General features: G+C 44.4%; 1 protein-coding gene across 6 annotated transcripts; it reads right to left on the bottom strand.

The window, feature by feature from the left end:
• Positions 1-6469: 6469 nt before the first annotated feature.
• On the bottom strand, positions 6470-9576 carry LOC127354352 (uncharacterized). 6 transcript variants are annotated; one of them, XR_007881516.1, is made up of 3 exons: positions 7432-9575; positions 6768-7207; positions 6470-6679 (listed from the first exon to the last, which is right to left on the bottom strand). XR_007881516.1 is itself a non-coding variant. In XM_051384236.1 (3 exons), exons 1-3 carry the CDS (start codon positions 7791-7793, stop codon positions 6674-6676), a joined length of 855 nt encoding a protein of 284 aa, XP_051240196.1. In that variant the 5' UTR covers positions 7794-9576; the 3' UTR covers positions 6470-6673. The 6 variants fall into 6 exon arrangements, 5 of the variants coding, with proteins under 5 accessions (XP_051240196.1, XP_051240197.1, XP_051240194.1 ...); XM_051384236.1 differs by having other exon boundaries at positions 7385-9576; XM_051384237.1 differs by having other exon boundaries at positions 6768-7517; positions 8041-9576.
• Positions 9577-14129: the final 4553 nt, after the last annotated feature.

Here is a 14129-nt window from a genome sequence, read left to right as displayed (position 1 = left end):
TTTTATTGTTTTGATACATATTAGTATTTTGAATGAAGCCATTTTTTTGTTTTTTTTGGAATATATGTTAAATAATTTTGGATTCCTGTACACTTATTTTCCTTCAGGTTGAATGTTTTATATAATTTATTGTAGTTTGGTTACAACATTTGTTGTTTAATTTGATAAACATTTTCAACTGAGAAGCCCTTTAACCAGAATGCTTAGAGGAAATGTGACTAGAAATTATTTGCAATAGTGTCGAATAAACAAGTTCCGGCCTGAGCAAACTGCTAATTTTGGTCCTCTCTGTTAGTAATTAGTATTATCTATTATTAATGTGGTGGCTCTTCTTTAAATAAAGCAATCAAAGTATGATCTTGTCTTTCTGTAAGACTTTTAGTCATCCATGGATGGACTCATTTGCAACACTCACATACAGCAGGATGCTAAGGCTCGAATGAGTGAAAAGTCAAAGAGGCGGTGTCACTTCAACACATCTACACATTCCTGAGTTCTGAGGCAAAATTTCTACTGTTTAATAGTGTATAAAAGTGTAATCATTTGTTCACTGTGGAAAAACATACAATAAGTGGTTATAATGTCTACATATTCAAACTGATGAAAACTGTTGCTGTTAGATTAAATTAAAGACTGTTTCTGTCTTCACTGTAACAGTGAACTGGTGTTGAAATCATTAGTGGTCTGAGGGCTCCTCCTCGGGTGGCTTCATGTTACAAGTGTTCAGGCTCAGGGGACTTAGTGCAAGTCAGCTGATGGTTTGTGTACTTGTGGCTCTCTCTCTATCTTGTGGTATGGATTATATTTCTATCATGTCAGAGGGCAGAGGAAGGGGGATGAAAGGCCAGGAATGGCCAACGGGCTGGCAGTTCAAGTTGCCAGTTGCAGGGTCTATCAGCACAGTGAGTGTTTTTGAGGTCTGACAAGAGTTTTTGCCCCAAAATCCCAGAAAATGTATGTTACTGCAGGATTGGTTGTTCAGTCTCACACGCACAAGAACACACAGCAGCTCCTTCAGGCTTCCTGCTGTTCATCTTGAGATCTACTTCCTGTCTGCTGAGAATGCAGAGGTCAGTCAAAAAAAAGGACAATACTGACTGCCACTTGAACTCAGGACTGAACTAAAGCGTAATACTTCTGCTGCTCATGTACACTGGATATTGTGAGAGTTGATACTTTTAAACCAAAGTTCTGCGTTAATTTGATTCAGCAAATTTAGATGCATTGTTCATGCTTTAATGGTTACATGTTCATATTATAGTGTAGTGATATGAGGCACCACTGTCATTTTGAACACAAGCTTCTGCTTCATCACGTCCTCTCTAGCTTATTAGCCAATTGTTGTTCATGTCGAGGGGATAAAAGTAGGCCGTGCCCCTCTTCCTGCCCTCTTGCTTCCTGCCTCTTCGGCCCGCCTAATTCCGGGTCGCTGTGTTCGCCGCTCGCCTCAGAGCACAGATCCGATGTCTCCATCGTGGTCGAGGCGATATGTTGGGGTTGTTTACCACCGCCAACCGGAGCATAGTCTGCTGGTCGCATGATGTGTGGTGGCTGTCTCCCCTGCTACGCCGACCCTCTTCACCCCTCCCCCTAAACAAGCTCAATGTGAAAAAATAATTATGTTTTTCTACAGAAACAGTAACATTTCAAGTAATTCCGTTATTGCAAGTCTTACATTTCAATAATATATTGCCATTTTCGCCTATTTCAGTTTCAGCAAGTGCTGTGGCGTTTGTCTCGAGCCACCATGGGCAGTGGCAGGCAAGTGTTATTGTTAGCTACATTAGCTTATTCAGCAAACCAGCTCGAAAACAAAACTTTACATTGTATTGCACGCACAGCAACACCGTGCAATGCATAAATTGGTGACCGGACTAAAGCAGCAATGTAAACAAGTGTGTAGAAGCATTTGAAATCGACATTAAAACGACCAACGTAGTACAAATACGAAGAAAATACATCTTAATATGGCCTCGTTTAGCTCGGTGTACTGTGAGGTACCCCGAGCTGGACGGCTGAAAATCCGACCAAAAGGGGGGGTGTCTCGGTGAAATGGCTGGGGGTTTACAAGACAAATGGATAGCACCATAAGCCTCAGCCCGTAGGCTACCCCCTTCCTTCCCCAGTTGGGCTCCCTTTTTTCTTTTATTTTTTTGTGCCAAACCTTGTGCTCATTTAAATAATAAAATGTTGTATGTGATCATTGAACTCTGTCTCCTGCCCTCCCTGAGTGAACGAACCTGAGTGTCCTTTTGTAAGAGGTGATAATTGACCTTTAGTACAGGTCCTTGGGCCCTAACCCAAGGTGGCGTTGTCGGTAACAAACAAAAAGAGAAAAGATCTTCTGATACCTAACTTAGTAATCCTCCTCATGTCGCCACAATAGGTTTTACCAGAAACCCACCCACCCAAGATTTATTGGTTTGGTTCGTATTCCTCCTTGTTCTTTTCTTCTCTTTTTTGGGGGGTTGCCATCCAACACCACACACACCTTCACTAAACCCTTAAAATATGATGGCGTCATGATCCTGTCCTGTCAGTAAATATTGTTCACTCTTAATGAAGTCTCTTCTGATTGAAATGAAGCTGAGAAGTTCAATCAGGAAGACTATGCTGCTCATTTGTTTACATTTCTCTCTCTCTCTTCTCCTGCTTTCTCTGTAATCAGAAACTTAACTCAGTTGGTTTACTCAGTTAAACCAAACAGATTTCCACCATCTCCATCAGCCAATCATATTGTTGGTATCAAACTTTAAATATGTTCTCAGGTTGTGAGAAAACCCAGATGTTATTAAGATTACATTGTTACTTATCGTCTGTGGAGGTTTTTGTTAAGCTGCTCCACTGTCTTCAGTCACAAAAATATATATTGATAATATAATTGCGCAAAACTAATTAATATAAATATAATTCCAACCAGACAGGCATAGTGTGGTTGTAAAATCTGGAGAGGTGCCGTAACAATTACAATGGTAGTAGCGAGAGACAGTAAAAGTTTACGTATCAGGATTATTGCTTCCTTCTTTGTATCAGGATCAGTGTTTTAGTTTAATAATAAAGCAAAGTCTATCTTAGGTTTTGGGTTTGCTTCCCGATTCTGAATTTTGTTCTAATATTAGTGTGAGCCGTGCTAAGGGTGGATAAATTAAAACACAAGTGCCGACAACGCCACCTAGGTTTAACTGAGGCCTAGGACCTCTTAGGATCACCAAATTAAAGTTAGGGTAAACAGGTTCTTTTATGTCGGGGAGAGCAGTAAACAGTGTTATTTTTAAAACAATGAGTACAGCCAGTGGAACACAGTTGAACACAATTTATTTTAAAATAAGTAAAAACAACTAAAAGCTCTACCTTCAAATAAACTAAACAAAGAACACAAACAACTAAAACCCAGCTAAAATAATGTGGCACGGATGGAGTGGGAAGTCAACAACGGCAGTCGCGGGTCTCTGGTGGCGACCACCTGCTCTTCACCTGGCTCCGCTCTTCGGCAGCCTGTCGAGGGAAACTCAGGGCCAGTCAATGTCCTTTAACAAGGCACAACTTTATATATTACACACTACACAAACACCGGTCTGAAACGGGACTTACGCGGGAGGGAGAAGTTTTACCTTCTCCCAATTATAGCCGCTAACGGTCGGTGTTTGCTCCGGTGTCTCTTCAGGCCTCTTCCAGTGCGATGATCTGCTCTGTCTCTCTGTCTGCTTCCTGCTGTCCGGCCCGTTGTGACCTCCGTGTCCTCCCTCGTGCCCTCTGTGTCCTCCCTCGTGCCCCCGGGTATCTTCCATAGTGTCCTTTTTATCCAAGAACAGTCACTCCCCTCTCTGGGTGCCAGGTGCAAGTCCTTATGCTTGATTAAGGTATGTCTCCGGTGGGGAAGTAAAACCAACGTAACACAAACACACTTCAAAATAAAAGCATGCAATAATAAATAAGACAAAAACACAGCAAATTCAAAGTAAAAGCATGCTTAAATAAAATCAAACTTCCCCCGTGACATCTCCCCACACTTTAAAGTTAGCAGTCCCTGCAACATGTTATGAGTCTCTATAACGGACTGGAGTTTGTCCAAAGTTTACCCTGGTGGAGCATCGTAGGGCACCCTCAGGTTCCACATTCACAGGCGGTATGGCTACCGGTGCTGGAAGGAACCCGTAGATCATGGGCTGAATGGGTCCCTGCATCTGGACAACCGGCTCAGTGGTTGGTAGCGGGACTTCGGTTGGGGGTACTGTACACACCTTAAGTGAGTTCCTATGGATATTTTGTATTCTGCCACCCTTCTCTGGCTGAATCTTGTACACAACCCCTGTATCCCCCACCTGCTCCAACACCACCCATGGCTCTGGGTCCCACCAAGTACACAACTTTCCTGCCCCTCGTCTGTTCCTATCTCGCACCCACACCCTTTCCCCCGGTAAAAGTGGTAACGCTTTGGCCCTCTTGTCATAGTGCTGCTTGTTCTGGGTGGCTGCACTCTCTATTCTTTGTTTAGCCAGGCTATAAGCTAAGGACAGTTTCTGCTGGTGGTCTTGTACCCACCCACCTACATCGTGCCTCATCTGTTGGGGACCTACACCTAATCCTACATCAACAGGAAGTCGCAGGTGTCGCCCAAACATGAGGAAGGAAGGGGTATACCCAGTCGCACTGTGTGTGGTGTTATTATAGGCGTGTGTCAGTTCGGGCAGATAGTCGGGCCAGTGAAATTGCTTAGACGTCTCTAAAGAGCGGAGCATATTTAACAAGGTCTGATTAAAACGCTCTGCACTGCCATTTCCTGCGGGATGGTAGGGAGTTGTGCGGCTTTTAGTTATACCATAGGTATCACAAAATTGTTTCATAAGTGCAGATTCGAAATTAGGTCCCTGGTCAGAATGGAAACGGGCGGGGCAACCAAATGGTTGGATCACATGGGTCCACAGGGCCTTTACTGTAGTCTGAGCTGTTTGATCTCGAGTGGGAATAGCCCAAGAAAAACGGGTAAACAGATCAGTAGCAACAAGAATGTTCTGGTAGGTGTCTGTGGGCCGACCTAAGGACAAAAGTCCAACCCCACCACTTCTAAGGGGTAGGATACTGTGAATGGATTTAGGGGGCCTTAGGCTCCACCCTGTCTCGCTGCAGGTTACAGGCAACACAACCCTGCTGCAACTGACGTACCTCCCTCTCCATATCAGGCCAATAGAACCGCTGACGGATCCGGTTTAGGGTTCTCTCCACACCAGCATGGGCAGCGGCTTCATGGATCCTCTTCCAAACTTCTTGGCTCCTAGATTCTGGACACACAATCTGGAAACACACTTCGTGTGTGTGCGGGTCAATCATTTTACGACACAGTATTTTGCTTTTAACCTGAAGTTTTCGCTTTTGTTGCAACAGTCTCTGGGCTCTAAGGGACAATGTCAGGCGCTCTGGTCTCGTCGGTATCATTTGGGTTTCCACATACCTCTTAATGATTTGAAGGTCCGCATCACCAGCTTGTGCCTCCTCCCACTCTCTGCCTGTCCACTCCTCTTCACCTCCCTCAGGGGTCAGTTCAATGGCTGCCGTGACTGGAACGGTTTCCAGCTCAAGGTTTTCACATGAGGCATCTGCAGTCAGTGGGTTAATTGGGAACCGAGACAGGGCATCTGCATTTACATTACTTTTACCTGAGCGGTACTTGATGTCATAATCGAAGGAGGCAAGCTGTGCGACCCAGCGCTGTTCCACGGCACCCAGGCGAGCTGTCTGTAAGTGGGCCACAGGGTTATTGTCAGTGTACACCGTGAATCGGGCTCCAGTCAGATAGTCTTTAAATTTCTCGGTTACTGCCCACTTAAGAGCCAGGAGCTCTAGTTTGAAAGAGCTATAATTTGCATCATTCCGCTCTGTTGGGTGTAGGCTGCGACTGGCATAGGCTATCACTCGTTCTCGCCCTTGTTGGACCTGGGCCAAGACTGCTCCCAAACCATGATTACTGGCATCTGTGTAAACGAGGAATGGCAGGGAGTAATCAGCATATGCCAAAACAGGTGTTTGTGTTAAAGCTGCTTTCAGGTGATCAAAGGATGTCTGGCACTCTGAGGACCACTGTACCTTTCGGATTTGCGACTTTTTATCAGCAGGGATGCCTGTCAGCAGTTGGTTGAGGGGGCGTGCAATCTTTGCAAAGCCAGAAACGAAGCGTCTGTAATAGCCAGCTAAGCCAAGGAAGGCTCGTACCTGTCTTACAGTGGTGGGGATGGGCCAGTCTTTTACGGCTGAGATTTTGTCTGGATCAGGACTCACCCCTTTTTGGTCCACCACATGGCCCAGGAATTTCACTTCCTTCTGCAGGAGTTTGCACTTATCCAGGCGCAGTTTCAAGCCATGCCGCCACAGTTTGTTAAACACCTCATCTAGCTGCTGTAGATGGGAGGAAAAGTCAGGTGAATAAATGATAATGTCATCCAAATAAACCAGTAAGGATTCTGACAATTGGCCATTTAAACATTGTTGCATCAGACGTTGGAAGGTAGCTGGCGCATTGCACAGGCCGAAGGGCATACGCTCAAATTCATACAGCCCCAGCGGTGTGGTGAAGGCGGTCTTCTCCTGGTCTTGGGTGTCCATCTCAACTTGCCAATAGCCACTGGCTAAGTCAAGAGTAGAAAACCATTCTGCTCTGGTCAGACTGGTCAAGGTTTCTTCAATCCTGGGCAGGGGAAATGCATCTTTATGAGTTATTGCATTTAACTTCCTGTAATCCACACAGAATCTCCAACTGCCATCTTTTTTCTCACCAGTACTATGGGTGCCGCCCATGGGCTACAGCTCTCTTTAATGACACCTTGCTCCAGCATACCTGAGAGTAGGGATTTCATCTCTTTATACATGGCAGGGGGAAGAGGTCGATGTCGTTCTCGGATAGGTGGTGCATCACCAGTATGGATGCGATGTTGTACCAGGTCTGTACGTCCGAAGTCCTCATTGTGCTGTGCAAACACCTTCTGCCATTTCAGCAGCAGGGCGCGCAGCTCCTCCTGTTGCTGCTCAGACAGATCAGGCCTGTTGGAGAGTTCACTCACCCCTATCGGCAGCTTCTGGTCCTCCTCGTCAACTGCAGCATTTACCAGTGTCACTCCAACAACACAATCACCTTCAAGGGACAGGTTAAGGTCGCAGGCTCCATGTACATCCGCTTCATCCACCCGGGACAGTTTGCCAAGCTTCTGGTACCGATCTAGCATCAAACAGTAGGGGTGTGGGTTAAAAACTCTCACAGGGACTCTGCCATTTCTTATCACTGCTAGGGTCCTGGCCACCCTCACACTGCAAGTCTCAGGCAGCGCTTCAATTAGGGCACAGTAATCTTTTTCCCCCAGGCTCATCCGAGCCCGACCCCACACCAGTACTTCACTCTTTGGGGGAATTTTGATGACCCGTCGGCTGGCTGGCCGCACGTACCCCAACATCCCGTCCTCTGTCATGGTAGCCTCAATGTGTCTGCATGTAGCAAATGCATCCCTCCAAACCCGCTGTCTCTGTAACGTCTGTGGGGGGGGAACAGACCCTCTGGGACATTTAAAAAAAACAGTCCAACAAGCAGTAACAACATTCATTCCAATGATGAGTGGGTGTGTACAGTGTTCATCCTTCACAATCACAATTCCTCTTCCAGGTATCTTAGCACCCTCTAGCTCCAGATCTAATACGGCATAGCTCGTATAAGGGATCTCCAGGCCATTTGCGGCCTGTAACTTAAAAACTATAGGAGCCTTTCCAAGCTTAGCTTGGGTAAAATGTTGCTCAAAGAGGCTTTGCTGCATTAAGGTGACCTGGGACCCCGTGTCTAATAGCCCCGACAGTGTAACTCCTTCAATGTTTACGTCTATAGTTGGACACCTTCCAATAAATGCTTCAGTGGGCCCGTTTTCTTCTGTTGTACTTTCAACCCCTGCCCCTCGGACCTCAGCAGCAGGGAAAGCTAGTTTAAAGCCTGCCGAGCAGTAGTTGGCCTCCTACAAAATCTAGCTATGTGGCCGGCTTGTCTGCATTGGCGGCAAATGGGCCTACCTTGCTCATCCCAGGTGTTCGTCTGGGAAACTGATCGTTGTCGCTCCCTATAGGGCTGTATTAGGGGCTGTGGTGCAATAACAGCTGGTTGAAGGAGCGGTTTAATCTCTCGCAACAGTTCCTGGGTCAGTCCGGTCATCTGAGATTTCACGTCTTCCATGATCTCTCTTTTCAGGGTCTCTCTCCAGCTGGTGTCCTGTGATGGAGGAGGCACATTTGGTTTATACACAGAAGCACAGATTACCTCCGGTTGGGGGTTCCCATGTTCTGTATCAAGCAGCAGCGCCTCCTGTCTGAGTGCAGAAAAAGTTTCATCAGGGTTACGGCGGGCATAGACCTTCAGGGCCTGAGCCAGGGAACTTTCACGCAGCCCCAACAGCAGCTGGTCTCGCAGGACTGTGTCAGGGGGAGTTCCATCAGGGTCATGTTGCCGCAACCTGCAATACAGCTCTCTTAGTCTTAGAATGAATGAGGGCACAGTCTCGTCTGGTCTTTGGACACAACTAAAAAACTGAGACCTTAACACTGGGGCGGGGGTTCTGTCTCCATATAGAGAGTCCAAATACAGAAAGATTTTGCGTACTCTATCCCTTTCGTCATCCTCTAAAACACTGACCTGCCGTTTGGCTTCCCCAGCTAACGCACCCAACACAATGTCAATTTTTCTGGCCTCTGCTAGCTCTTGCGCTCCAAGTAAGCCCTGTATTTGCTCCTTCCAGTCATGATATTTCAGGTCACAATTTGGTCCTTTAAACTTTGGCAGCCAAGGGGCACCAGGATATACAGGCATCATCATATTCACTGTTTTAAAATACACCACACTGCTCTCTGTACCCGATCCTGCCGACAACGCCAAAATGTGAGCCGTGCTAAGGGTGGATAAATTAAAACACAAGTGCCGACAACGCCACCTAGGTTTAACTGAGGCCTAGGACCTCTTAGGATCACCAAATTAAAGTTAGGGTAAACAGGTTCTTTTATGTCGGGGGAGAGCAGTAAACAGTGTTATTTTTAAAACAATGAGTACAGCCAGTGGAACACAGTTGAACACAATTTATTTTAAAATAAGTAAAAACAACTAAAAGCTCTACCTTCAAATAAACTAAACAAAGAACACAAACAACTAAAACCCAGCTAAAATAATGTGGCACGGATGGAGTGGGAAGTCAACAACGGCAGTCGCGGGTCTCTGGTGGCGACCACCTGCTCTTCACCTGGCTCCGCTCTTCGGCAGCCTGTCGAGGGAAACTCAGGGCCAGTCAATGTCCTTTAACAAGGCACAACTTTATATATTACACACTACACAAACACCGGTCTGAAACGGGACTTACGCGGGAGGGAGAAGTTTTACCTTCTCCCAATTATAGCCGCTAACGGTCGGTGTTTGCTCCGGTGTCTCTTCAGGCCTCTTCCAGTGCGATGATCTGCTCTGTCTCTCTGTCTGCTTCCTGCTGTCCGGCCCGTTGTGACCTCCGTGTCCTCCCTCGTGCCCTCTGTGTCCTCCCTCGTGCCCCCCGGGTATCTTCCATAGTGTCCTTTTTATCCAAGAACAGTCACTCCCCCTCTCTGGGTGCCAGGTGTAAGTCCTTATGCTTGATTAAGGTATGTCTCCGGTGGGGAAGTAAAACCAACGTAACACAAACACACTTCAAAATAAAAGCATGCAATAATAAATAAGACAAAAACACAGCAAATTCAAAGTAAAAGCATGCTTAAATAAAATCAAACTTCCCCCGTGACATTAGCACATGCAGTAATTTCCTTAAATGCCAAGAAAAGCAATAATCCTTTGTGGTAGTTACAGTCCGTATGTTCAGTAAAGATGAGTACTGTAGGATTTTGTACAGCTGCTCAACCAACTCCAGTCACTGTGGGTGTCGAGCACAATAATAAACAGCAGAATCTTCAGTCTTCAGACTGTTCATCTGCAGATACACCTGCTGTCTGCTGTTGTCTCTGGAGATGGTAAACCGGCCTTGAACTGACTGAGAGTAGGAGATTAAGTTACTGTCATATCTGATATAAGCGATCCACTCCAGTCCTTTTCCGGGAGCCTGTCTGACCCAGTGCATGCTGTGGTCACTGAATGTGAATCCAGAGGCTGTACAGGTCAATCTGTGAGATTCTCCAGGCCTTTTAACCACTGGTTCAGATTCTGTCAGAGTCTGACCATCAACACCTGTCAAAAGAAGAAAGATATGCATGTCATGTGTTACACTGGCACACGTAAAAATATGTCAACCAAAGATCAGTGAAGATGTTCACCTGCCCAGCAGATAGTTAACAGCAGCAGTCCTGTCCTATAGTCCATCATGTTAAACTGTGTGTCCACTGTTCTCTGTCATCCTCTCTGCAGTCAGATAAGTAGAGGTGGAAGACATCTGAGTTTTGCATTGACTCCTCCTCACAGTGTGGAATAACATTACCATGAAGTTGGCAGAAGACTACTGATTAAGTTACTCATGTGTCCCCTTTACAGTTAATTAAAGGTTTCTGTCTTTACTCTAACAGTGAACTGGTGTTGAAATCATTAGTGGTCTGAGGGCTCCTCCTCTGGTGGCTTCATGTTACTAGTGTTCAGGCTCAGGGGATTTAGTTCAAGTCTACTGATGGTTTGTGTACTTGTGGCTCTCTCTCTCTATCTTGTGGTCTGGATTTTATTTTGTCATGTCAGAGGGCAGAGGGAGGGGAATGAAAGGCCAGGAATGGCCAATGAGCTGGCAGTTCAAGTTGCCAGTTGCAGTGAGAGCTTTTGGGGTCTGACAAGACAGAGTTTTTGCCCAAAAATCCCAGAAAATGTTTGTTACTGAGTTTCTCTCTTCTCTGTTACTAAAAAGGGTTTGCATTGACTCCTCCTCACAGGGAGGAGAGAGCTGGGTTTCAAGGGTTTGAACCAAAATTGAGAAAAAAAACATGCCCTTCATTGACAATCTTTATCTCATGGTGTACAGCATTATATCTTTTTTCACTTTGGTTACATTAGAAAAGAAAAAATCATCCTGTTTACGTTTCAGTGAAAAGATAGCTTCTATTTAAGTTAGAGGTTAGTTATCAGATGTTATTTTCTACCCCATGAATGTTTTCCCCATTCTTCTAGGTATCGGAATACATAAACAGAAATTAATATAAACGTATCATTTGCATCTTGGATTGAGCAAAAATACATATTCTCTATGTCTCTTCTATACTGATACAGACTGCCAGCTGCAGTGGAAGTCAAGTGAGATCTACACAGATAATAAAATACTCTTCCAAAGACATTCCCTCTGTGATTCAATAAACATTCCTTTTTATTAAGTCATCATAGAGTATTGTCTTTATTAATGTTAACATTTAGAATATGTTTATGCTTGAGTCACATAGTTGCTGGGTGTTTGTGCAGGTCTGTTGGTGGTTTGTATCACTGTGGGCCGACGTGCACAGTAATACACAGCTGTGTCCTCAGGCTGCACATTCTGTCCTGTTAGAGTCACTGTTCGAGCAGAAGTGTCTCTGCTGTAACTGAACTTGTTCTTCAGAGCATTGTTTTGATAAAAGTCTCCTCCACCCCACCGATGCCAGATCCATTGCATTGATTTTCCTTCACACTGTCTGATCCAACCTGTTGCATAGCTGTTATCAGTCAGAGAATAACCAGAGACCTGACAGGTGATGGTCAAAGACTGTCCAGGCTGCACAACCATTGAGTCTGACTGGATGAGATCAATACTGTTCACACCTGTGGAAACAGAAATCAACATTACCTCCATCATTCATCTGACTATTCAGTGTTTCTAATGTGTTTATTAGTGTGAATCCACTGAAAGCTCCTCACAGGATCCAGCTGCCAGCAGCAGTATCAGAGCTACAGAGAACATGTTGATGTTGAAGTTGAACTGATGTGAGCTCTTCTGTCCTCTCACTGACACACACACACACACACTTCACTTCCTTATAAGTAACCTTTATTTGCATCTTGAATAATATTTTGAGCTATATTTAAATCAGATGAAGGTATTAAGACATGAGACATGACAGATGATACGATGATATGGTGTGAGGTATGATACAGAGCTTTTTCAGGCAGTCTTCATTGTAGTTAAAATTATGTTGTAATTACAGGAAGGTTTTCTTCTTATTGATGTAGGTGTTGCTGTGAGTCTTGATAAACTGTCCCAACACACTGACAAATACATTTTTATTAATGGAATGTGTTTTATTGATAATTGGCCATCATTTCATAGGAAATAAGTTTGTTTTCAAAGGGCTGACATGCTTCAGTGCTTCTCACACAGGGATCAGTGTTGTTCAGTGTTTGTGCAGCGTTGCAGTCTGGTGTGTCACTGTGGCTCTCGTGTACAATAATAAACTGCAGAGTCTTCTTGTTTCAGACTCCTCACCTCTAAGGACACAAGGTTTTTGGAGGTGTCTTTGGTGATGGAAAACTGGCCTTGGAGACTTTGGGCCAATATTCTGCCAGTTCCGCCATCAATGCGTCCGATCCATTCCAGTCCTTTCCCTGGTTTCTGACGAATCCAGTGCAGCCAAGCCAAAGTAAGTCCTTCCACTTTACAGGACAGAGTGACTGGTTCTCCAGCTCTGCTGACCACTGGCTCTGAGGAGGTGAGGGACTGACCCTGAGCAGCTGAAAGAGACACAGAGTTTAGATGATGGGAAGCCAGCAGACATCCAAAGCTCATTTTCTCCTCCTCAGCTGGACACCGACTTCACTCACCTGAAATGAGAGCCAAGAGGAAGAGACTTTGTACAGCTGTCTTGGTGGGAACTTGACTGCAACTGCAAAGGTTATTATGAAGGATATTTATTGTGGAGGCAGAATGGGTGGGGATTGTGTATCAGTGTGTGAATTTGCATTTTACCAGTCAGACATTTTGGAGTTACAGTGTTGATACATAAAGACTAAATCTGTGAGAGAAGGAGGAGTGCTGGACTCTGAGAGAGAGAGAGTGAGTTAAAAACAGACAGAAAAACCAACAATAAAGATGTTGTTCAGTCTTTCTCCTTTTCTCGGTGTCTTCAGTTCAGTGTGACCTCCAAATTAAATGAACACATGAAGCTGCAGTCACTGTTGATCCAGCACTTCAAATGTTCTATTAGTGTTGTGGTGAAGCAAGCTCACAAAGGGTGTGAGTATAAAACTCTAGTTCAGTCCAGGGTTTGAGTGTCAGTCAGTTGAGATCAGTGAGATAAGCAGATATGAGAGTCTCCTTATAGTGACAGAGGAGAGAGAAAGTTGACACTGACTGCCATCTAGTGTTTTTATAACGGGAAATGCAACATTAGTTTTCACTCTCATGCCAAACTATGTAAACATTAATGTGGCTGAAATGTATACATGTAGAATAATATATTTTTTTATTCATTCATTTGTTCATATCCTTTCTTTAATTCATTTATTTTATTTTGTTCAGTGATTTCAGCAGATTGTTGTTCTGTCATTGGCTGTTTTGTGAGGAAGTGATCATTACAGTAAAACTTTTGTTTGATGGTTATTGTTGTTGGTTGATGATGATCTTTCTCAGAGCCATTTTTCACGGCTTAATTAAAAACTATCTATACATTTCACTGCATGGCTTCCCATGAAATTCTGAATTCAATATAAGATCCTGCTGATTATACAGAAAACACTTCATGACCTTGTCTCCAGTTAAACTTCTGATCACCTCTGTCCCTCATTCCACTTTTTGACCACTCCGATCTTCAAATCTTTCCCCTTTATCCATCCCCTATTCCAACTGCAAGAGAAAAGAGCATCTCTGCTGTTTTAGCTCCCGTCCTCTGGAATCATCTTCCTCAATCACTGAAATGAATCTTTGGACTGTTTAAATTAGCTTCTAGAAACCAATCTCTATGGACAAGGCTATTTATAGATCTCCTGCCCTGTCTTTGTTTTGGGGGGTTTTAGTTTGGTCTCTCTCTTGTTGTCCTTAATTATTTTTTACTTTTAATCCTATTTTTTGTTTATGTATAAAGCTTTAACAATAATCACTTACTTCCTTACATCTATTTTGTGTGTGTAACTGTATATCTTCTTTGTAAATATCATTCAGTCTTATATTATGTTCTGTTTCATAATTTAATTTTAAACA

This window comes from Dicentrarchus labrax, unplaced genomic scaffold (assembly GCF_905237075.1).
Source record: "Dicentrarchus labrax unplaced genomic scaffold, dlabrax2021, whole genome shotgun sequence".
Classification (NCBI taxonomy): Eukaryota; Metazoa; Chordata; class Actinopteri; family Moronidae; genus Dicentrarchus; species Dicentrarchus labrax.
The sequence above is the reverse complement of the archived record's forward strand: the minus strand, read 5'-3'. Positions and strand labels throughout refer to the sequence as shown.